The sequence below is a fragment of the Leuciscus leuciscus genome (assembly GCF_965113295.1).
Source record: "Leuciscus leuciscus genome assembly, chromosome: 8".
NCBI classification, from domain to species: Eukaryota; Metazoa; Chordata; class Actinopteri; order Cypriniformes; family Leuciscidae; genus Leuciscus; species Leuciscus leuciscus.
Genome location: NC_138732.1, coordinates 12,112,735 through 12,136,342, shown reverse-complemented (window position 1 = coordinate 12,136,342; position 23,608 = coordinate 12,112,735). Strand labels below are relative to the sequence as shown.

Genomic DNA, 23,608 nt, shown 5'->3' with positions numbered 1-23,608 from the left:
TGTCACATGACTCTTCAGAAACCACTCTAATATGCTGATTTGGTGCTCAAGAAACATTTATTATCAATGTTGAAAACAATTATGCTGCTTAATATTTTGTGGAAATAATGTTTGATAAATAAAAAGTTTTATTTGAAATAGAAATTTGTAACAATATAAATGTTTTTACTGTCATTTTTGCAGAATAGAAGAATTAATTTATTTTATAAAGTTTTGGACAGTAGTTTACTAGGTTAACTTCAACTGTTAAAAATGTATTAGTACAGTATATTTAGAAATTAACATTAACCTAGATTAATAAATGGTATAAAAGTATTCTTCCTTGTTAATTAAATTGATTAAAAGTCGAAAAATATTTGTACAAATTACTGAAAGGACATTCTGTATCTATCTTTGGGTAGATCTGAATTCTAATCTCTGAACTCACCTTCAACAATATTCCGGGTTTGATCTGTTACCATGGTGGGAGTGTCATTGAATGATGTAAACCCCTGTGTGGCACAGATGAAAAGCAAAGCAGATCATTCAAAACTGACCTTATTTATTTGTATATACCTTCCTGATCTTGCTGTAAACAATTAAAAAATGTCTTTGTAATTTTGTATAAAAAAATACTGAATGTACATGATATAATACTGTTCAAAAGCTTGGGGTTGGTAAGATTTTGTTTTCATGTTTTTGAAAGAAATTTCTTATGCTCATCAAGGCTACATTTATTTGTTAAAAAATAAAACATATCTTATGATGTAATGTATTCCTGTGATGCAAAGTTGAATTTTCAGGATCAGTCTTCAGTGTCACATGATCCTTCAGAAATCATTCTAATATGCTGATTTGCTGCTCAAGAAAAACATTTCTGAAAGAGAAATCTTTTGTAATGTCTTTGTTTTTGATCAACTGAATGTGTCCCTGCTGAATAAAAGCTTCAATTTCTTTAAAAAAAAAAAAATACTGACCCCAAACTTTTGGATAAAATGTAAGTTTTGTCTCCTGTTGAATATCCTATTGTACTCTGAAATATAATACTTTCTGTCCTGAATCTATGCAAACACCTCATGTGAAATCTGGAAAAAGTACCTTTTCTACAATCTGGCTGAGATCCGTCTTCAGAACTTCATTCACTTTGTCTAACTGTTCGGTCACATCAGGCAACTAAAAAAACCCCAAAAACAACAACAAAAAACAGCCATGCGTTTTGGTTTTCTGATTATTTTAACTTCTGTCAACCATTGTGGTAACACTACGTTGGAAAAAAAAGATGAGAAATCATTTTCATACCGATGAGTAGTTGGCTGCAATTTCTAGCCTGGGAAGGGTGATAAGCATGTTGCGACAAATCTCAGACGAGCGCTGATCTTTGCAGAGAGGGTCGTTCAGGACGTTGCTAAGGCTGCCGCGCACCAGGCTGAGGTTAGCCTGCAGTTTGACTGTTCCTTCCTGCAAAGTCTCCAAGGTCAAACTCACGTTCTCTAGAGCATCCTTGGTGTCTCGCATTGCTAAGAGAGGGAACAAATGAGCAAAGAAACACAAATGAACATTCAAAATAGAGACTGCTCACACTAACCAAAATCCACACATGCTTCTTTGATTAAAAGGTGACATATTACGCCCCTTTTCACAAGATGTAATATAAATCTATGGTGTCCCCAGAATGTGTCTGTGAAATTTCAGCTCAAAATACCCCACAGATAATGTATTATAGCTTGCCAAATTTGCCTCTTTTTGGGTGGAAGCAAAAATGTTTGTGTGTGTCCCTTTAAATGCAAATGAGCTGCTGCTCCCCGACCTCCGTTCAGAAGACGGCCGATCCTTTACACGAGCTTCGGATACTCCAGAAATAAGAAAACGCGAATCTCACTCATCCAAAATCTCAGAAATAACCAGTAGCGGAGTGCAGCCTTTATACGGAGAAAATCAGGAAGAGGTTGCAACTTTAAGGCGCACCTGGATGTTTCTGAATGGTTAGTGGATGCATTTATGTACGTAGTTGTTGTGGAGTTACATTGATGCATCTCATCGACTTGCATGTACCGTCATGTTTAACTTTTACACAAGTTGACACAATTCCCTGAGGTCTTTATAAGACAGCTATGACATTTTTTGGTCATATAGTGTTCTGTGCTCGTCTGTGCAGCAATGACAGAACAGTTTGCATGCTTTGCTCGAACTTTTGCCATTGCGATTGAAGTGGTTACACTGTTGTCACTTGCGAAAACCAAACGGCGGCTCCGTGGGTGAAAACGTGCAGTTTAACCGGCGGTACAATTATAATAAGATCCCATTCCTACATCAGAAGGGGAGCGAAATATGATCTTTTTATTTTTTGACATGCTTGCAGAGAAAGGCTTACAAAAAGTTACTGGGTTGTCACTTTTCACGCTTTCTGGGTTGGTAGAAGCACCGGGGACCCGATTATAGCACTTAAACACGGAAAAAGTCAGATTTTCATGATATGTCCCCTTTAATAATGCTAAAATAAATATTATCCATTGAGGTGAGATGACATTGTTGGCTTTGCATCTTTCAGTGTAACCGTTACACCCAAGATCAAAACCGTTCAGATATCTTGATTTTAAGACATGGGATGGGCAGGTTCCACCAAGGAAAGATACAACAATACATATGGGAAAATAACTGGGCCAGGTTTTGTTGGGAAAGAAAAAGGAGTCAATCACAACTTTGTTACAGATAGAAGGTCACGGGAAGGACCAGTCAGGGTGTATTATCACTTTACCTTTAAGGGCTTTCTCCACTTTGACTAACAAATCAAAGACAAAACAGTGAAATAAGACACTACCAAAACCAACGTATTGTATATCAACATTATATTCTCATGTGATATATGATATATTACAATAAACAGTTTTCCCAGAAAAGGTGAAAACAAGAGAAGAAAGAAAAAACCAAAGCGAGTGACATACTTCCAGTCATGCTGAGAGTCGCGTCGAGGGCGGGCTGCACGTCTTTTCCCAACTCCTCATGTATCCTTCCACCCAAGATCAGACCTACATCTGAAGACACACCACAACATCAGTCCTCACATCAGCAACACCTTCTATTCCTCTAAAGAGGACCTGTAGCATACTTACTCTCCAGGTCATACAGCACATGGTGCTTCACGGTGTCATACTGAGAGATCAGGTAATCAATTTGCTGAGGAAGACATTAACACATCAATATATTTAGCTGTCAAGTCATCACTCACCAATAATAAAAAGAATACTTTCGGTCAATCGCAACATTATTCAGTCAAAAATGTTCAGATCTCTGAACTGTTCAGTTGACCATTGTTTCAAGCAACCAGTTAACCATCTATCTATCTATCTATCTATCTATCTATCTATCTATCTATCTATCTATCTATCTATCTATCTATCTATCTATCTATCTATCTATCTATCTATCTATCTATCTATCTATCTATCTATCCATCCATCCATCAATGAATCGATCAATCTATCTGTTCGTCCTTCTGTCTGTCTATCCATCCATCATCAATTTATCCATCCATCCATCCACCAATCCATCACCAATTTATTTATCCATCCACCAATCCATCCATCCATCTGTTCATCCTTCTGTCTGTCCGTCTGTCTATCCATCCATCATCAATATTAATCTATCAATCAATCTATCTATCTATCTATCTATCTATCCATCCATCCATCTATCATCAATTTATCCATCCATCCATCCACCAATCCATCACCAATTTATTTATCCATCCACCAATCCATCCATCCATCTGTTCATCCTTCTGTCTGTCCGTCTGTCTATCCATCCATCATCAATATTAATCTATCAATCAATCTATCTATCTATCTATCTATCTATCTATCTATCTATCTATCTATCTATCTATCTATCTATCTATCTATCCATCCATCCATCATCAATTTATTTATCCATCCACCAATCCATCCATCCATCATCCATCCATCCATCCTTCAATTAATCGATCTGTTCGTCCTTCTGTCTGTCTATCCATCCATCATCAATTTATCCATCCATCCATCCATCCATCCATCCATCCATCCATCCATCCATCCATCCATCCATCCATCCATCCATCCATCCATCCATCTATCTATCTGTTCATCTTTCTGTCTGTCTGTCTGTCTGTCTGTCTGTCTGTCCATCTGTCTATCCATCCATCATCAATATTAATCTATCAATCAATCTATCTATCCATCCATCCATCATCAATTTATTTATCCATCCACCAATCCATCCATCCATTCATCTATCTGTTCATGCTTCTGTCTGTCTGTCCGTCTGTCTATCCATCCATCATCAATATCAATCTATCAATCAATCAATCAATTTATCTATCCATCCATCCATCCATCCATCCATTCATCCATCCATCCTTCCGTCTGTCCGTCTATCACAGTATAATAGTGTATGTTGGTTATGGTTGTATTACTCACTGCAGGGGTCTGATTGGCGAAGGTGTGCAGGTCTCTTAGGTTACTCTTCACCAGCCTCCTCACACTCTTCAGCTGAGAACTCAGGTTCTGATTGGCTGCATATGCACAAAGGACCCCTGCCCTGATGAATAAACAACACAAATTATATCAGGCCAGAAAAGGAAAAATGGGACCATAATTATGTAAAAGAACATGTTCCCCTCAATGTGAATAGTTGTCTATGGCCGTACCCAAAAGTTACTCTCCGGAGTGCCAGTAGGGGGCAGCACTACAATACAATTACAAGATGCATATTCCTCACAGCTCGGTGAGGATACTTCTGTTAGGATACTTTTAATTGCCTCGCTTTGGGAATGTTCTCTTACTCTTGCATAGTTTTATTGAGAACTGCGAGGCAACATCATACTGCTGCAGGTCTATACAGGAAGACAGCACTTTTGTTATGCAACTCTGTGAATAAATCCAAAGGAACCTTCGTCTGACACAGTTGGCAAAGCATTTCAAACAAACAAGGGTGACTGTGAGCTCTCCTTAATTAGACAGAGAGACACTTCAAGGAAAAAACAGCCCTTTATTAGTACCTATTGATGATTCACACATCCTAATTGGGCTTTCTTCATTTGGTGTGCTCATGGCTACTGTGGGAGCAGCTGAACATTGGCAGCACCGTCTTCTATCATGCTAGGCTTTCACTGCAGTCTGGGACAAAAGCCATGATTGACTTATGCAACAATAGCGCAAACAGGAAGGCTTTTTGTCATGTTGCATCAAAATGTGTAGTCACTCTTTTGGTTTTGTTCACCAAATGTAATTGCACCATACAAAGATGAATCAGTGGGTGCTGCCGCATATGAAGAGTATCAATGCTTCGACACACTCCTGATATACTCCTTAGGTTACTTTTTCAAAACTCTTCACACAGTGATCACAACAGCAGTCTATGTGGGCTAAACTGTGGATCATTTATCACTACTTTGCCACAAAATGCATTGAACGATTACATATTTCAAATTACATAAATTATTTTCTCACTTAGACACAAACACAGCAAAAACGCTATTCACCTACAGGCTAATTTGCACGTGTTTACATACTCTTTTCAAAACTGTTAGCCTAAACTTAAGTTCAAAACCTAGCATATTACAAAAATGAACAAGACAGACATTTTCTGCATTTCTACAGTAATACCACATTTAAACATATTCTGAAATCTAAAAAATGAAATATTATCAAAACAATTAGATGTAGTTGAACACCTACACAGGTATTAGTCTTTCAATTTCATTACCAACTATACAAAAGGAGCAACATGTGAATCATTTTGTCCTGTAACTTTAAACATGGACCATGTAACATATACTGCAGTGAATTTTAAAAAGAGAGTGTTGTTCTTGTTTTGTAAAGAATTTGTACAAAAGAAAAGATGTAATGCAAAGTAATGCTACTCGTTTTTTAGGTCGTTCTAAAGGAATATGTATTGGTGAGCTTTTACTGAATTGCAATTTAAATACATTCTTAGTATTACATTGTAATATATTGCTTAGTAGGGGACATTAAATTTAACATTTAATTACATTTTCAACAATAATATTGATCTGCCTGCATTGACACTATTATACAAGAACTGAACTGAGCTGGACGATGACATCACAGTTTACTCCAGAGCGGCTACATATATATAAATGAACTAAATTAATAACTTTTTTAAAACAAAAATGAAACATCACTGAACTTACTTAAGCTGGACTATGATGCTTTTTTCTTCTGGAAACAAACTTTTTTGCATTATTTTCCTGTTATCTCTGTAAAGCTGCTTTGAAACAATCTGTATTGTAAAAAGCGCTATATAAATAAATGTGACTTGACTTGACTTGACATTCAATGGACATACAACCGAAGAATTTCATTAGAGCAATAAGCAAACTGGCCAAAGTTTAAGATGTGAAATCACTCACATGTGATGAAATGTTGTGCTTTATATGCAGATAGGGGGCATTGCAGAATGGTCTCAGGGCGGGAAACAGACCACAGACTGATAGAGAATCAAAATGGGTGGCTGGCTACAAAGCACCATTGTTTTCCTCTTTCTCACCCCCTTATTCCCCATGTCCTCCTCTCTCTGTCTTCACTGTGTGTTGGTAAGCTGCTATCTGCTCTGTTCTGTAAGGTCAGGGAAAACATAGCAGGCAATGAACAAAGAGGCTTTGAAGATGGCGAAATGCATTCCACACAGAGAGCAATGAGATGGCCTAAAACTCTGCAGGGAACCTCATATGAACCAGCAAAGAGAAGTTTGCTTTTTAACAAGCAACTTTGGATCTACATTTCTGGTAAAAAAAAAAATCTATATATGAAAAATCTTTATTTTTTTAAATATAAAATAATATACATACATACCATACATACCTACATGTGTCGACAACAAGTGACAACGAGGTACAGATAGACAATACCAAAAAAGTAACTTTAAATAGTTTTTAAACTATTGTGTGGTTAACTACACCTGTATGATATTTCACCAATACATATTCCTCATTAAATCTTTCCTTTAAAGATGGCTCTAAGCTCACTTTGGCATCATGGAGAAAATAGGCTTTATAACTTGGGTTGGTTCAGTGCTCTGAAGAATGTCTCCATAGACTAATGGAGGCAGGAATCGCGTTACTTCCACAATGATCGCTGTATTCATCCAGACTGGACCCTGGGGCAGGTCCCACAGCGTCCCTGTCTATAAATGCCTCTTAAGGGGGTTTGAGGAGCAGGGTGGGGGTGAGAACCTCCTTGACTGCCTCTTTAAACAGAAGATGACCCACCGGGTTTAATTTCACCCTGCCGTGAAGGCGTTCCAGGTCTACCTGTTGGTTCCTCAGTGCTCAACAGACCTGTAATGCGATCGGCCCACCACGACGACACCACCAAGCTACTGACCCAGACAAAGACAGCCACTGTTGACTGGAAAATGAGGGTCAGCCATTTATTTTGGAAGGCTGGATGGAAAGGATGTTTTAACTACTTTTCAATGTACTGAAATAGATCTCCATGACTGCTAAATGAAACATATTCACTAGTACCAATCAAAAGTTTGGACACCTTTGACATAATTTATATTACTGCATGTTATTTCAGTTAAACAACTGGAAATGGATGAATTGCACTGGATAAACAGGCAACAAGTGTGTCCAGCATACATGGGAACCTCTAGTTAAAAAGCATTCCAGATGCACCTGAGGACTTTGAAGACACTAAAATGTTCATTCAGTGTTGGTCAATTTATAGAATGGAAATGAATTAACAAAGCAAAAACATATTATATTTTATTGTTGATGACGGCTATTTTAATATAAATGAGTCCAAACCTTTGGCCAGAAGATTAATAAAAAAACATATTTTTTTCTTTCAAATTAGACTTCAGATGTATTATTCCACAGGAAATTGAAATGTTCCTTTAAAGGTTTCCACAAGTTTTAAATTGAATATGTTTGTGGAAATGGATGTGGCAAGCCCCATGTGTGCAGTGAAAGTAGGCCAGATCTGGCGGGTAATTGAAGTGTGAGACAATCATTTCTCTTTTCCATTCAAGTGTAGGACAGAAGGAGGACACATGATTAACCACACAAACAAAAGCATTCTCTCTCCATTCTATGCCACCAAAATATGGTGGGCGTTTTTCTTTGAGCTGAATATTACAGCTAAAATACTCATTATTCATGATCATAACTGACAGAAGACAACGACTGATTTTCATTTGTATTCGGTGGACTGATGACGGTAATATCTGATGATGTATCTATTTAAAGGCTGCTTTATAACACAATCACAACCCTGTAAATACACTGATGAAAGTCAACTGTACAGCTATGTGCCAAGGAGAGCTGTACTACACACACATGCACGCATGCAGACACGCACACACACACCATAAAGATTCACATCAGGACATATTGTCACCATAACCATGGTTTCTCTCCTACGCAAACACATTCACACATTGCTAACCAGATATAGACAATCCTCAGGCACTAGTCACCTTAAATCAGGGTTTCTAAAATATATTTACACCAAGGATTCCTTTCATAACTCCAAACTGTTCGAGGACCACACCATAAGTCAGTGGGATTTCAATTTCCCAATTCTAACTGAAGTATCACAGTAGTCAAAATCCTGAAGAGAGGTCCACCAATCAGAGTAATCGCTGTTACTATAGAAACTGAGAATGATGTCATGAAATCAGACTCCCCAACACTCTCAACTTTGCAGTCATGTGTTTATATATGTATGTTAAGATTTTGCAGTATATTGTACTGACAGCTCATGACTTAAAATCTGTAGTTATAGTATATCTGCATTGCTCCTCTACTGTATGCTACGGCTGGTGTGGTAAACAATACACACAAACAGGAAAATACTCAAGGGAGTCTTTAATATAGACCGTTAGAGATGCAAATACAGAAACGCAGGAGAAATACATAAACCACATCAACCTAAATGTAGACGAGACCGAACACTGAACTGAGAAAACTGCAGAGTCTAATTAAGGCTGGAAAGGTGGGCGCTAAACAAAAATGTAAAAAAAAAAAAGCACATACACATATGTGCCTACAACGATTAATTACCAAGACTGAATCAAGATCTATTATAATATTTCAAGGATGAAGGAATCGAAAACAGGCTAAACTGACATTTAACAGCACAAATACTGTGTAAATGTAGCTTTTCTATGATTAAACGGGGGTGGTTTAATGAATGAATGTGTGAGTATTGCACAGCCCAGCTGCACTATGGATGTCATGTGGGTTCACAGGCTCTACTGTATTGAATTTGACAGGCCGTCTCTGCAAGCTGAGCCCCGGGGTTGGCAGAGGAGCAGTGGCCCCGGTGACCTCCAGTGCCCTGAGCATAACACTCCTTCTGAGTAGCAGCCGGGTTTCTGCTCTACATCCAATCACAGCTAAGAAACAGTCAGCCGAGCGAGTCCCTCACGTATAGAGCGCCACACACCAATGTAAAATCACAAATTAGACCACCTTAATATCTCAATAGTTTCTACTAGATGGCAACAAGATTAAACTGAGAGCAAATGGAAACATTTGCTTCAGATTCTCCTTAGATTGTCCCGCAGTAAGCTTATATATGTCTTCTCTAGACACAGTCTCCAACTGTGTATCTTCAAAACTGAGAGATTTCAATGTCAAACTCAAATATTTCTCATCTAATTGTTCCAAAGAACAATTATTTGAGCTTTAGAGACCCTACTTTCCATCAGCAATTCTCATTTGTGTCTATTTTTAATTCCCCTAAGGAATTTCAGGAAACATCTAAGGAAAAAGTAGATCCATTAAGTCTCATAGGCTTTAAAATGCAAGCTATTAGCAATGAAATGTTCCTCTCTGTAAATATGTGTGTGCGACTTTACATATAGGACCACGGTTAAAGATTATCAATTTAATGAATGAATCTCCTAATTTAAATCTATGTAAACCCTGATGTCTTATCCATGTCAATGCAAAATTTATGATCCATGTTTTGTTAAACTATTACTTTGATTTAGGACTGTTTAAATATAAATGCACATACAGAATTACATAAATCTATAATAAAAACGGCATGCAAAAGCATCAAAGTGTATCATTATGTTTTAAAGAGCAGCCTTCCTCAGAACGAGGACACAAATTTATTCGAGCGGTCATTTGTAAATAACGGCAATAGCATCTATTTTTAACTTAATGGCACATGCCGTATACATAGTAAGACAATAGTAAGAAAACATGTAATATATGTTTTATATATACACTACCATTCAAAAGGTTTGAGTCAGTAATATTTTTTTGAATAAATACGTATTCAGAAGGGACACATTGAATTATCAAAAGTGACAGTAAAGACATTTACACTGTTAATTAATTTCCATTTTAAATAAATTTTCTTCTTTTGTACTTTCTAAAAAATGTGTCACAGTTTCAACAAAAATATTCAGCAGCAAAACTGTTTTCAACATGGATAATAACAAGAAATGTTTCTTGAGCAGCAAATCAGCATATTAGAAGGATTTCTGATGAATCATGTGACACTGAAGAATGAAGTAATGATGTATTATCATTAATAATGACAATATTACTGACAATATTTTGAAGTAATGACAATATTACTGTTCTTACTGTATTTTTGGTGAGCATAAGAAACTTCTTTAAGAAACATGAAAAAAATGATCTTACCAGGTTTACTACTTAGTAGTTACACAAATGACATCAAATTATCTTTCACTACTTGCAGACATCCGAATCATGCTTGTTAAGCATAAAACAAACAGATAGTCGTGGATGTCAGTGATACAAAAAGTCTAGAAAACCGCCTGACAAAGTGTTACAGGAAATTAACTAAAAATACAATTAATAGATGCCTAAAGCTGTTATTTTGCCTGACCATCACACCATTGTCAAGTCAAGTCAAGTTTATTTGTATAGCGCTTTTCACAATACAGATTGTATCAAAGCAGCTTCACAGTATTAAATTGTGTTCATGACTGGGCCGACAGTGTCCCTAAGAAATGCTGTTTTTCTCTTAAAAGTAAGATGGCACTAATGATGAATTTTCTTGTCATAATTGGGTCACTTCTTTAATTATTCATCAAGCCTACATTACGCCCAATGTTTCAAAAGAAAACCGCAGAGTCCTCAGAAAGCGGCCCGAGTTCATCAAGCAATTACAATAACATTTCTAAGTTTGGAAAATATAAAGGACAAGACGGGTCAACAAAACTCCAGGTTTCACCCCGTTACTAAGACAAACACTATTCGTATTCATAACCTACACCCCTGGAGATGCTTCAAGCTCAAGAACATTTCCATAATCTCTCTGTGAGAGTCCTCTTAGGATGATCACATAACATCTGATTGATTTTCAGTTAAACTTCCTACAAAGAGACTGGTTGGCGCCTGTCTTACTTATAAGCAAGATTGACCCTGAAGAGAGCAGTGTGTAAAGTAGCCCCAGTTATGGCTTGATAAGAATCATGAAGGTTGAAATCCTGGGAGACTTTTGCATGAGGAGACATGCCCATCTCCAGGCAGCCAGGCATGTGCTATGGAATCTTTAATAAAGAGCCAGCCAGCTGAATCCATAAAGCAGAGGCACATCAAACACTCTATTCAGTGTGCCGTTGCTATCCTGGAGTTCCTGCTATTGTGCGATCCTGCTGTATTTCTTTCTGTGGTGTACACTCGTCTACAATATGCTTTTGGGAACATGGCGACTTTAGGACAGGGAGATTAACTGCAAACTCAAAAGTATCCATGCTGAGGTCTTTGATTGAACTTATGAGCTTTTGAATTTTGCTCTTGATGATTTAATGTCCTTGCACACAGAGTCCAACATTTTTGCACGTAAAAAAATAAATACGACCTCACGTTGTGTCAATCACGTTTACACACTGCCTCCGAAACTTTTGTCCGTCAAAAAAAAAAAAATCGGATTGGGTCCGATTATCTGTGTTATTCACATCCGTAGCAAGCATTTTGAGAGGTGTTTTGACAATTCAGAGCTACCGAATGACAAATACAAAAAAACGCATACGAAAATTTCGGACTCAGTGTGCAAGGACCTTTAGGCTGTGTTCCAAAACTACCGAGCTGCCTTTGCTGTCTACTACATACATAGTTAGCTGCCTTTTAAGTGGCACCTCATACATGACCAATTTGTAAGGTTTGCACAATTAGAGACATAATTGATTTCAATAGAGCTTGATTTTTATTTTATTTTTATAAAATCATTTATTTAAAGCAACGCCATGGAGTTTTTCAACCTTCATAATATATTTCCAAGACCCTTGTGATGGTACATCGACTTACAATAGGTTGAATGACACGTCTGCCATAGCCTGACGGGGTCTGTATCACTTTTACTGGCACTACGGAACTTCGGGGTTCGGGTAGTAACCCGAGCATAAAAAGAACTACAAAATTCGACTGCTTTACGGCATACCTCACTTCCTCCACCACCCACCACCCCCCATCCCCCATTTCCTCAAATTCGGACGTGAGAGCCCAACTAGCGTTTGTTTGCCGGCTGGTATAGCGTGTTTATGTTGTTGTCATGGCTTTGTACAGCCTAATGTTGGAGTAGTGTTTTATGACAAAGCCCCTTTTTTTAGGACAAAAAAAAAAGTCAGAAGTAAGCCTATGTCTAAACGGTGTGTACAAGTTTGGTAGGGGCTGCATTCTTGCAAGTAAATAATACATGATTAGACGGACAAAATCATCTTTTAGTCTAACTAGCCTAATGACTGCAGGCTGATAGTCATGTTTGTTTATTTATTTTTCTGGTGAAAGTGTCTTGTCTCAGGCTATAATGCAAATCGATTTTTCAACTTTGCAGATTCATCTATGGTAGCTTGATATTATAATATTGACGATATATGGCTATTACCTACCACACAAACATTGAATTGAATTAGCATATCCATTCTGTAAAACAGTAGCCAATAGGCTACTATAATGACACTGGCTTGTAAACGTGAGCTACACGATCTTTTGGCGTTTGAAAAAAATAAAACCCATTAAATTATATTCATATGACATGCTGAAATATATTTATTTATTTATTTATTTAGTACCACTGTACTTGGGATGAAGACATTTCAAACGCAACGCAGGCAGTCTGCCCAAGATGTGAGAACTCCTTCTGCAGAGTTCAGGGGTATCGGCTTGTCAACAAATGCAGGTGTATCCCCTGGTGTAACCATGACAGATTTTAACAGTAGTAGAAGACAATACTGTTTCCCAACTGTAGGGGGACCCCAAGAGCAAAACTTACATGGTGTTGCTTTAAATAAATTGGCAACACTTTATTTTAAGGTGGCGCAGTTACACGTTGCTGTTAGTGATGGGAAGTCCAGTTCTTTTCCGCGAACCGGTTCTTTCGGACAGTTCGTTTCAATGAACCGGTTCACCAGTTCTTTTACGTCATCACGTAATGACGTCAATTCTATCATCCCGGCGGATAAAAATACATTCAAATAAAGGCATTTGTAATCATAACTTCAGTTAAATAATAGTACTCATCGTCATAATCATCTTGGATAGGTTTCTTACATTTACGTTTTGAAAATGAACCCTGTAGTAGGCCTAAGGCGATGCGCAAACGCGGATGTTTTACATGTCTTGAAGTGAATAAACTGGTCTTCATCATTTTCATTTTAACTTACATTTCGCCGAATTCGGCCCCTCATTCAAGTCCTTGGTTCACCTGTGCTCATGTATCAGCACAGCACATAGACAGTATAAACACAGCATCAGTTGGCCAAAAGAAAGTTCGGTTCAGAGACGCATGCGCAGTCTCTCCAGCTCGTCGGTTCTGCATCGAACGCGTCCGAAAGAAACAGTTCTCGGTTCTGTACTGGTGATCCGAGAACTGCTGCAACAACCAGTTCTTGACTCGAGAACCATAGCATATGCCTGTGTGTGAGCTGAGAACTACTGAAACCAGGCTATAGCCTTCAGTCGACAAAACTAAAAACTCGATGCATGTCTTCAGTATGTTTAATACGTTATGTTTTGATTAACACATTATAAACATTTACTTTGCACCCTTTAAAACCTTGGCAAGAGTTTACGTCAAAAATGTATATCAACTTACTTAGAAATTAAATGATCTGTTCCAGAAAATAATGTTTTAGTAGGCTATAATAATAAATGTTTAGTTTTACAATCCATTCATTGTGTTTCCAATCTTTAAAATAATACAGTGAAAAGGCAGTAGCCTATGTGATAAACATGTTTCTAACATGTTTTATTTTGTTACACTTATTGATGTTCAATAAAATACTTAAGAAACATGCATTTCGTCCCTCTGAAAGAATTGCACGCATGCTCAGCTCATCAGCTCATCGGTTCTCCGTATCGAACGCGTCCGAAAGAAACAGTTCTCGGTTCTGTACTGGTGGTTCGAGAACCGCTGTACCTGTACGTTCGGTAGTGTGCGCATGCTCAGTATCAACTGCTCGTGCTCATCACTTCTCTCAGCACAACATGTCTCAGTTCAGTGAACTGTTGGATTTACTGGAGTAACATATATGCCTACTCCGGGATATTGGTTTATTTTGAGTCGAAGGGACTGTCAGGACTCAGGCATGTCTGAAAGTGAGTAACTTTAGTAACTTGTTGTGGATCAGTGCTGACGCAAGACGCGAACTGTTTCGAACGATTCAGTCCGATTCAGTGTACTGGTTCGACCAGTTCACTAAAAAGAACCGGTTCAAAAGAACGATTCGTTCACGAACCGGACATCACTAGTTGCTGTAATAATATAGTTACACTATAGTAATAACTGTAAATTATATATAATTACAAGTAACCAACCCTAAATCAAACCCTAACCCTAACCGTCACTCTACATGTAGTTAATTAATAATTACTCATAAAAAATGAGTAAGATATATGTGATGATTTGAATACTAATCTGCTCAAAAGAAGGCATCTTGGTAGACAGACCTTTTGGAACCTCCTTTGCCTTTTTGTGCATATGATACCTTAAAATACTGCCTATGTAAGCATCACACTAGGTTTTGAAACGGAAACCGTGTCAAAGGTTACGCATGCAAGCGCATCTGCGCATTCAGACAAATGCAAAAAACTTACGTGATAATGAAGGTGGTTGTGAGTAACAATGTGGTCAGCAGTCCTCTAAGGCAGTCTGCGTTCTTCCGCTGTCTCTGGTGCATCTCTCCTCCGCAGTTATCACAGCATCGGCACAAACAAAAGAGAAGTCCCACCAGCGGCAGCAGCACGGTGAACAGCAGGCCCAGTGCCGCACACACCACAAAACCAATCTCATAATAAATCACCTGCACACAACACAAAGTTACACAGATTAGAATGTTCAATAAATGCAAACAAATTGAGTTATTATTTGAGATAGTTTCCTCAATGTAGTATAAGCCTGATCCACAATGAATTTCAGGAAAATAAATCTCAGTTAAGTCTTAATTTGCATTAAGTTATATAGGTTTAAATTTTCGGATTAGTTCATCCACTACTAAAAGGAAGGAAAGAGTGTCGTGTGTGTATGTTTTAGAACTATAATTACACTAAATGAGTACTTCATATAGAGACATATTATATTATAATGTTATTATATTATTATTATTATGTTAAACTGTTTTTAAAAGGAACATCAAGATATATCTAACAAGATACAAAATATTTTCATGGTTCATAATTTAAAAAAAAAGGCAATGAGACAAGCAAAACATTTGCTAGAGGAAGCTTTTTTCTAAGTGAAGCAACTATCCTTGTCTCAAAAGTCTTCCAAGGAAACTGCATTTTAAATGAGGGGAATTAAACCATGCAAAATTTCCATACTGTATGTAACATGATGGAATAATGTTAAACATTTTATCCATATGCTGCCATTGAATCCGTTTGCACGTCCCGAGGCATTATGGACACTTCTGAATGAGCAGGGCTCTCCTCAGGCTAGTCTGCGGATAAGCTTAATCCGCTGAATAAACCAGAGGCTTTGTCTGTCACCAATAACCCTCGCTTCTCCTCAAGGGTAGAGCCTTTCCATATTTAAAATTCTCTAAAAGTGGTTTTAAAAGCTCATTTCCCCTCATGCCTATGTGGGTAAGAACTGAAAGTGTCGCTGGAAATTACACAAAAGCTTAGCCGCTAGACTATCAAGGGGGACTTCACACATATAGCATAACACCAGGGCATGAGTTTATTGACCGTTCTGACCCTCTGCTGAGCTTCTCTAGTATCAGCATATTCAAGCTTCAGACTGGCTCATCTATGGATGTCATCCTCCCTGTTAGCGCAGCCGCACACCTCACTGGGTCATAGCTAAGCGAAAAACTGCAGGCAGCAGATGAGGACATTTCTGTGTATCTGTGATTATCTTACCAATTACAGAGATGAAAGAGACATTTTTTCGGTTCCTTGCCACTGTTGCCTTTGGCTTGCTCAGTTGGGGATATTTTGGGGATATTTAATTTAATTTTATCAATCAATAAATTCCTCTTGAAACAAACTTTGTTGTATTATTTTAATTTAATACTGTGAAGCTGCTTTGATGCAATCTGTATTGTGAAAAGCGCTATACAAATAAACTTGACTTGACTTGACTTGACATTTAATACCTGTAATTGTAATATAGGATGGCCAAGAAAAAAGTTCAATGAATTAAATTCAGTTATAGTTCAATTATTCCCCATTTTAAAACTGTATTAAAAGTGTGTAATGTTGATTTCGAGCTAAGGTGTAGCAGTTAGCGCATGGATATGTGGTACTTGATCCCAGCCTGTGTTCCCCTGTCTTGAGTGAGGACTTTTGTGTTATTTCCTGTCTTGTGCCATGTGTTGTAGTTCTCCCCAGGTGTGGCTTGTTAGTTCCCTTAGTTACTCTCTGTGTTCCCATGACAATTAGCCACTCCCCCTTGTTATCTTGTTAACCTTGTTTTCCCTTTGTGTATACTGTATATACCCCAGTGTTTCTCTTGTTCCTTGTCTAGCGTTGCCAATATACAGTTGTATCGTGTGTGTTTGTTAGCTTCTTGTTCATGTGCCTGCTGGATTTATCTTGTTCCTTGTCTAGAGTTATTTCAGTTGTCCTGTTTCAATAAATGTGTACTGCACTTGGATCCAATGCCTTTTGTCTCCAGCCGCCACATTACAGATAAATTGAATTCAGCTTGCAGCATCTTAGAAGAAAAATGTTTTAATATGCTGCTTTTTTATAAATTAGGAGTCTTTATCATAAATAATGGAGGCATCAGGGCTCGATAGTGCGAGCATTTGCGACTAAACAGAGGTGTTTGCAAACTTTCAAATGTATTTAGGAGCATGTGTGTGAATGAGAAAAGTCCCTGCAGGTTCTTAGTTTAAATAAAATGTAACATCATAAAAAAATCTTAAATGGAAAAAAGCCTGATTATAACCTGAAAACTGATTATATTAAGAGGTCTTTAATTTGGGGATTATGAATTATTGTTTTTCCCTGTTTTTTTTTAGCACACTAAACAATATCTGCCATTTAATTCCAACGTAAACACTTCCTGTCAAAAGAAGGAAAGACTAAAAAATATATATTTAACTTGTATTAAATATAAAATAACACATTAAATGTTAAATATATTTGCACATTTAACACATAAATAATTAAATAATAATTAAATACAGTTTGAAGTAGAAATATTCAAAATCTAGTGTGATTTTTGTATAAATTAAATATTTTTGTTTGCAAATCATTTGCTATCCATTAAATGGAATATTAAACAGCTCTAATTGGTTTTTCTTTAATTTGGGTGTCACAATTCCTCTTTCTCTAACTTTCTGTCTCCTTTCTATTGCACCTGTTCTTTAAATAACATTAAAAACATAAATGCCAGAAAATATTAGTTCTGCTTTTGTTCATAAATACCTGCAGTGACATTGACAACGAAACTGTTGTCATGTCACCATCAATGTCCCAATGTGTAGTGAGCCAGGGCCCTTACTGTCCTTACCAGTGCACCCTATGTCTATTACAATTTTTTTAGCTACCTAATGTTGCATTATGGATGACATAACCACAATAAAAATTAGACCATAAAGTTACACTGAAACAAACTTGTGAACAGCATGAGTACAGGGCTGGGTTCTGTAAGGGTTAGGAGGAACTAAGGGATGAGGGTGGTCAGACTTGGGCCCGGTTTGGCCCTTGACACGACTAGCAGGACACACACATTACCTGTAGCGTCAGAACAATGTTTTCTGGCTGGGAGATGCCAGATGATGAGGCATGCAGAACAGCAAAAAAAAAAAAAAAAAAAAAAACAGAACAGATGGTAAGCCAAATCAAATAAACAGTCAAACAAATAGGCAAATAAAATCACTTAAGAACTAGGAAGAACACTTGTCATCTGTAATGGGAACCAGACCCATTTTGACAGTCCCAGGGATTGAGTGAATCATGGATTTGGCCGACTGTCACATCCATATCCAGCTTTCCAAATTCTTAAGTGTTACAAGAGCAAAACAGAGCAAAACTGAAAAGTAAAGCGTGATTTTAGGTTAATTGGCTGATGTTTGACAATTTTGAGATAATCGTTCTTCAGCCTTATAAAATTTCACTACATACTTTGTAAAGACATGCTCATTTAAATTAAAGCCAACTTAATAATACATTTTAAGTGATTACCCTTGAATAAAATGTGAATAAAATTAATAAAAACCCTTCATTCACATTCTTCAGTGTCACATGATCCTTTAGAAATCATTCTAAAATGCTGATTTGGTGCTCAAGAAACATTTCTTCATATTATTGATGTTGAAAACAGTTGTTCTGCTGGATGAATTCAAAAGAACAGCATTTATATGAAATGTTTCGAACAATGTAAAAGCCTTTAATGTAATTTTAAAACAATTTAATGTGTCCTTGCTGAATATAAGTGTGAATAAAAAAACTAACTTTTAAATGATAGCCATTATAATATATAATAATTGTAATATAATATAATATAATAAATGTGAGAAATAAATGTGGTAAATTGAAGCACTTTGAGCACTATAATCGGGCTGTGTTTCTCCGGGATCATATTTCCTCTCAACAACACAGGAAATGTTGGCGAAAGTGATTCATTAAGTTTTGCCCCATATGTTTGTTTGTTCCCAAGAGTAGGATGCTGAAACTTCAAAGCAAGAGCTGTTGTTTAATTAAACTCATTTTCGTTATTAAAAAGCAACAAATAGTTTCTTCCTCTATTTACTACAGGCTATAATGCCAAAAGCAATTAACAGCTCTTCCAGAATAAGAGCATAACAGGGCAAAGCTCGCTCCGTGGCTTTCATACTCAATTAAAATATTGTTTCATAATAGATGCGTCGAGACAATGTCCCCACAACTTAACTTCGGTGGCGGAGCACGTAATGGCATGGAGGTTCAGGTAGGCACAGTCACATGCACTTACCTTCTGGTACTCGGATTGTATGGCTCCGAATTTATCCTTCGCCACTCTGATGACGAGATCTGCAATGACAGGGGAAAACAAAGTCAGCATGCTTCGGCCTCTTTCAGTGCCACCACGTCAGAACAGGTTACGTAATGTTATTCAGCATCCAGATGAAGAAAAAACACACCACCAACAACGAGCCTACTGTGGATGAGCGTAACCCTTCAGTACCGTTTCATCGAGTGCTTAGCCCCCAGCTGCCCCCAGTGCCACAATCTTGAGAGAAAATATTAGTTGTCTTCATACAAACAGACATCATAAAATTTCCTCCGGGAGCATCTGAGTTTTGTATGACTGTGCTAATAAAATTTGCATTATGATGCATTAAAGATTTAGATTACAAGCAAAAGCAATAACAAATCATATTAAAATTACAGTGAAAAAACAGTGCTCTGTAACATTAAAATGTGTGTGCAAATGTATCCACAAACAGAGACAAAGTTCAGGGGGAGGTGACAGACCACTTGTAAAAAACAAATGAATGGGAGAAATCTGAACACATAGTAGGTCAACTGTAAAAAACTAACATTTTCAGATTGCATTTTGCAGATTTTGTTTTTTTCTCCATTTCAGTAGACAGGAGCAGTAGTATAACTCTCTAGATCCTGAAGGTTCATGTTTTCCATTCCCATTGCACCATAGTCTAGTAACCACCAGCATTCAACATACAAATCACCTGGATACAACATCACATACAAAAGAAGCAATGGTGACAAACATCCCAAAACACTGAAGGAACAAGCCTCCAGTCCCACAGCTGTATGTAGACAATCATCAGCACAGAGAGGGAAATGCCTTTAACACGCCATTACAAATTAGATAGCAGAATATAAACAATGCATTGTGATGTAATATTTTAACGATACAGTAACTAAATTGGCCTTATAAAAATGAAAGAATAAATTAGAAAAATGTTTGTCTTTGTAAAGTGTCATCAAAATGGAATAATTCGTAGCGCCTCTTCTTATTTTACAGACACTCCTCTCAAACAACCTGTCATATAGAGAGCATTTCTTCTCACCATCCAATCAATTCCCTGTGGAGAAAATTAAATCTCATCCAAAAAAAAAAATATATCTCATTAAAGTCCTGCTTCAATCGGAAATGCCACATTTGTAGTGGAACACATTTCTTTTAAAATTGAGTCTAAGCCTTATAGCATTAAAGTGGGTTGAAAACATCATAAGAAATGAGTGAGAGACAGAGAGGTACATCCTCCACTTGGTGCATTGCAGGGATTTTCAGTCTGCTACGAAGAGTAGCAAAGAGTCAATAAAGTATTACTAAAGCTATTTTTGAAATGTTCAGGGCTTTGAACAAAACTAATATGTTTTTTTAATAATCTTCACTGTACCTGTACAGCCACCCTTAAAGTGACAACTTGACAAGTCTTTTTTTTTGTTTTTTTGTTGTTGCAATAATATGGGTCTAATTGCCTTCATGCATTTTCTGTAAAACATTAGAATACAGCTCCGTCATTAATGAATAACTACAGCGGAACAAACGAGCAACACAATATTAACACTCTAGCTAAGATTAACTAACAAGAAACTGATTAATGAATTAGTAAGTAATAGTGCATAGTCGAATGTGGTAGTCCAGCTAATCAATAACTACTATTTTTCATTCCTCCCAGATGACTACTAAGAACTACTATATACAGGTTCATAATTAATATGAATAATGCATAATGTATAGTTAATTCTAAAGTGAAGGTTATGACAACCCACTAGTAATGTTAGTAGTTATCAGTAGTTACTGATTAGCTAACCTTATTCAACTGAGCACTATTACTTACTAATTTATCAATCAGAGTTTCTTTATAGTTAATAGTAACTAGAATGTTAATAGTGTGTAACTCATTTGTTCCTTTGTAGTTATTCATTAATAACGGAACAGTATTCTAAAGTGTTACTGCATTTTCTACAGAGACCTCCAATGATTCCTGAAGGCTTACTCATCTTCAAAGTCAGACAGATGCAGTAATGTTTAGGGGATCATATGGCCATGAAAAAAACATCACCCATCACTGCATTAGCCAGTCTAACTATATTTTGCCGGTCCCTATAAGTCCCTGGTTAATTAGCATGACCTTAATTCAAGGAAAGAAATCTTCTTTAAAATCCCTTGGTACATGATTGCCTTACTTTTGCATCATACCCAACAATGAGGAATTAATTATACAGGGAGGAATGACTTCCTCAAAGAAATGTGAAACTCCTTAATAAGTGGCTCCCAGTCATCATGTCTAACTTCTTTTTTACCTTGAAATAACCCATGAAATAGCTTGATTAGCAGTTTTTAATATATTTCAGACTGAAACCTTCACACCTTGTGTTTTTTACCTTGAAATAACCCTTGAAATAGCTTGATTAGCAGTTTTTTTTATATATTTCAGACTGAAACCTTCACACCTTGCATGTGTAGCGAGCTTATTTCATGTATTATGAATGTTGTTCTGTTGGTATACCTTGGTTTGGCTTGTTGTTATTTTATCATGTGATCGATGTAACCTTATGACTTCTTATAGCCTATTAAGATGGCTCCTGCACTGAGTATTGTTTATTAGACATTATGTGTGGTCTTACGTCGCTGCTCAGACCGATCATTGCACATTTTTGTCTTAAATATCATAAGTATGCAATGTACTACAATATTTTATGTTGGTCAAGCATTTCATAAAAAATGCTTCATTTCATTTCATAATATTAACACGCAGACAGAGAACGAGAGAGTTCAGTGGTCTGTGGGCAGATTGGATTGTGGGTAAGGAATCAGTGGGGCATGGTCCTCCAGCTGTCTCTTCCAGAAAACTACAATTCTCAGCAAAAGGAGAGGACAAAAAGGATGAAGATTGCTGAGAGGAGAAAAAGAAGATCAGTGTAGAGAGGTGGAACAGAAGGAGTGTAGAAGAGAGAGATTAGAAAAGAGAGGCGAGAGGTTGAAGCATGTCTCTTCTTATCCTTTACCGATCGATCGGGCTGTCACATACTGTACACATACTCACACACAAACGCACAAGCAAACACACACTCAGAAATATACAGAAGCATATACTTTATCATCCAGCCACTATCTGAAAACACCCTATAATCTCTTGCATTTCCAAATGCTATCCACCAAGCCAGCTGACTTCTTAGGGTGCGTGCACTGACAGCGATTTGCAGTGACAAAGCAACTGGAAGTAATTTGTTTTCAATGAGATTTGAGGTGACATGACAGGCAGACACTGATGTGGATATGACAAGGTTAAGCAGAGTTCAACTTTACGTGATGCACCGACTACAAATGCATTTAAACGTTTAAAAATTCATCTTGTCATGTGCTTTAATGTAATTGTAGCCACCTGAATAGCTACTTCTTAATGGCAACTTTTTACTTTACTTTACTGTCTGTCTAGCCTCCATCAATCCCACCCGCAGCATCACTCAGTCAGTGTCCAGAAACTTCAAAAAGGCTAAACAAACTGTGCTGGCAGTTTCTCAGGCCTCAGGTCTATTTCTCATGGTCCTCTCTGTGAGTACATCTTCTCGTTCCTCTCTCTCTCTGACCTGGCTTGATTGGCTGTGTTTCCATTCATCTCACAGGAAGTAAACAGACTATACAGGGCTCAGCGGTGAACAAAAGAGGGGCCAGAGGTGCTGAGTGACTCAAAATACCAGCGCACAGACACACACCTCAATTTCTATGGGGTTACTTGTGGTTCCCTGAGGTGATGACATACGCCTGGTACCTTTTGATAAATATGTACACTACCATTCAAAAGTTTGTGTTCAGTATTCAGCAAGTGACAGTAAAGGCATTTATAATGTTACAAAAGTTTCCACAAAAAACACAACGGTTTTAACGTTATTAACAATGAGAAATGTTTCCTGAGCACAAAATCGGATGATTTTTGAAGGATCATGTGACATGTCATTGAAATATGAAAATTAAAATGATGGGTACATATTATGACAGAATTTCTATCCGTCAAAATGACTGACAATGATAAAGTCTAACGTTGTTCTGAATGTAGTTTTGTTACTTACAGAATATTATGTGGTAGAGAATGAACATCTGAGCGTGTCTTTGCATGTACATGACTGTTTGTTCACCTATTGGTATGCAATGTATGCCACAGTCTTCTTGTGACACCAATCCCTGCACATCATCATCACGTTTAATAAGCCATAATCAAGATGTTTGCTTCACAC

General features: G+C 37.2%; 1 protein-coding gene across 6 annotated transcripts in view; it reads right to left on the bottom strand.

The window, feature by feature from the left end:
• The window catches only part of prom1a (prominin 1a), a gene marked incomplete at its 3' end in the record, with an annotated part of 61,921 nt that overhangs the window by 14,236 nt on the left and 24,077 nt on the right, over positions 1 to 23,608 (bottom strand). For all 6 annotated transcript variants that reach the window (XM_082177848.1, XM_082177852.1, XM_082177851.1 and 3 more), the window contains exons 2-9: positions 19,371 to 19,429; positions 15,062 to 15,267; positions 4,431 to 4,551; positions 3,090 to 3,153; positions 2,922 to 3,011; positions 1,279 to 1,496; positions 1,078 to 1,152; positions 428 to 491 (exon numbers count right to left, since the gene is read on the bottom strand). In XM_082177848.1, coding sequence (XP_082033974.1) covers positions 428 to 491; positions 1,078 to 1,152; positions 1,279 to 1,496; positions 2,922 to 3,011; positions 3,090 to 3,153; positions 4,431 to 4,551; positions 15,062 to 15,267; positions 19,371 to 19,429 — 897 coding nt within the window. The remainder of the gene's footprint in view (positions 1 to 427; positions 492 to 1,077; positions 1,153 to 1,278; positions 1,497 to 2,921; positions 3,012 to 3,089; positions 3,154 to 4,430; positions 4,552 to 15,061; positions 15,268 to 19,370; positions 19,430 to 23,608) is intronic.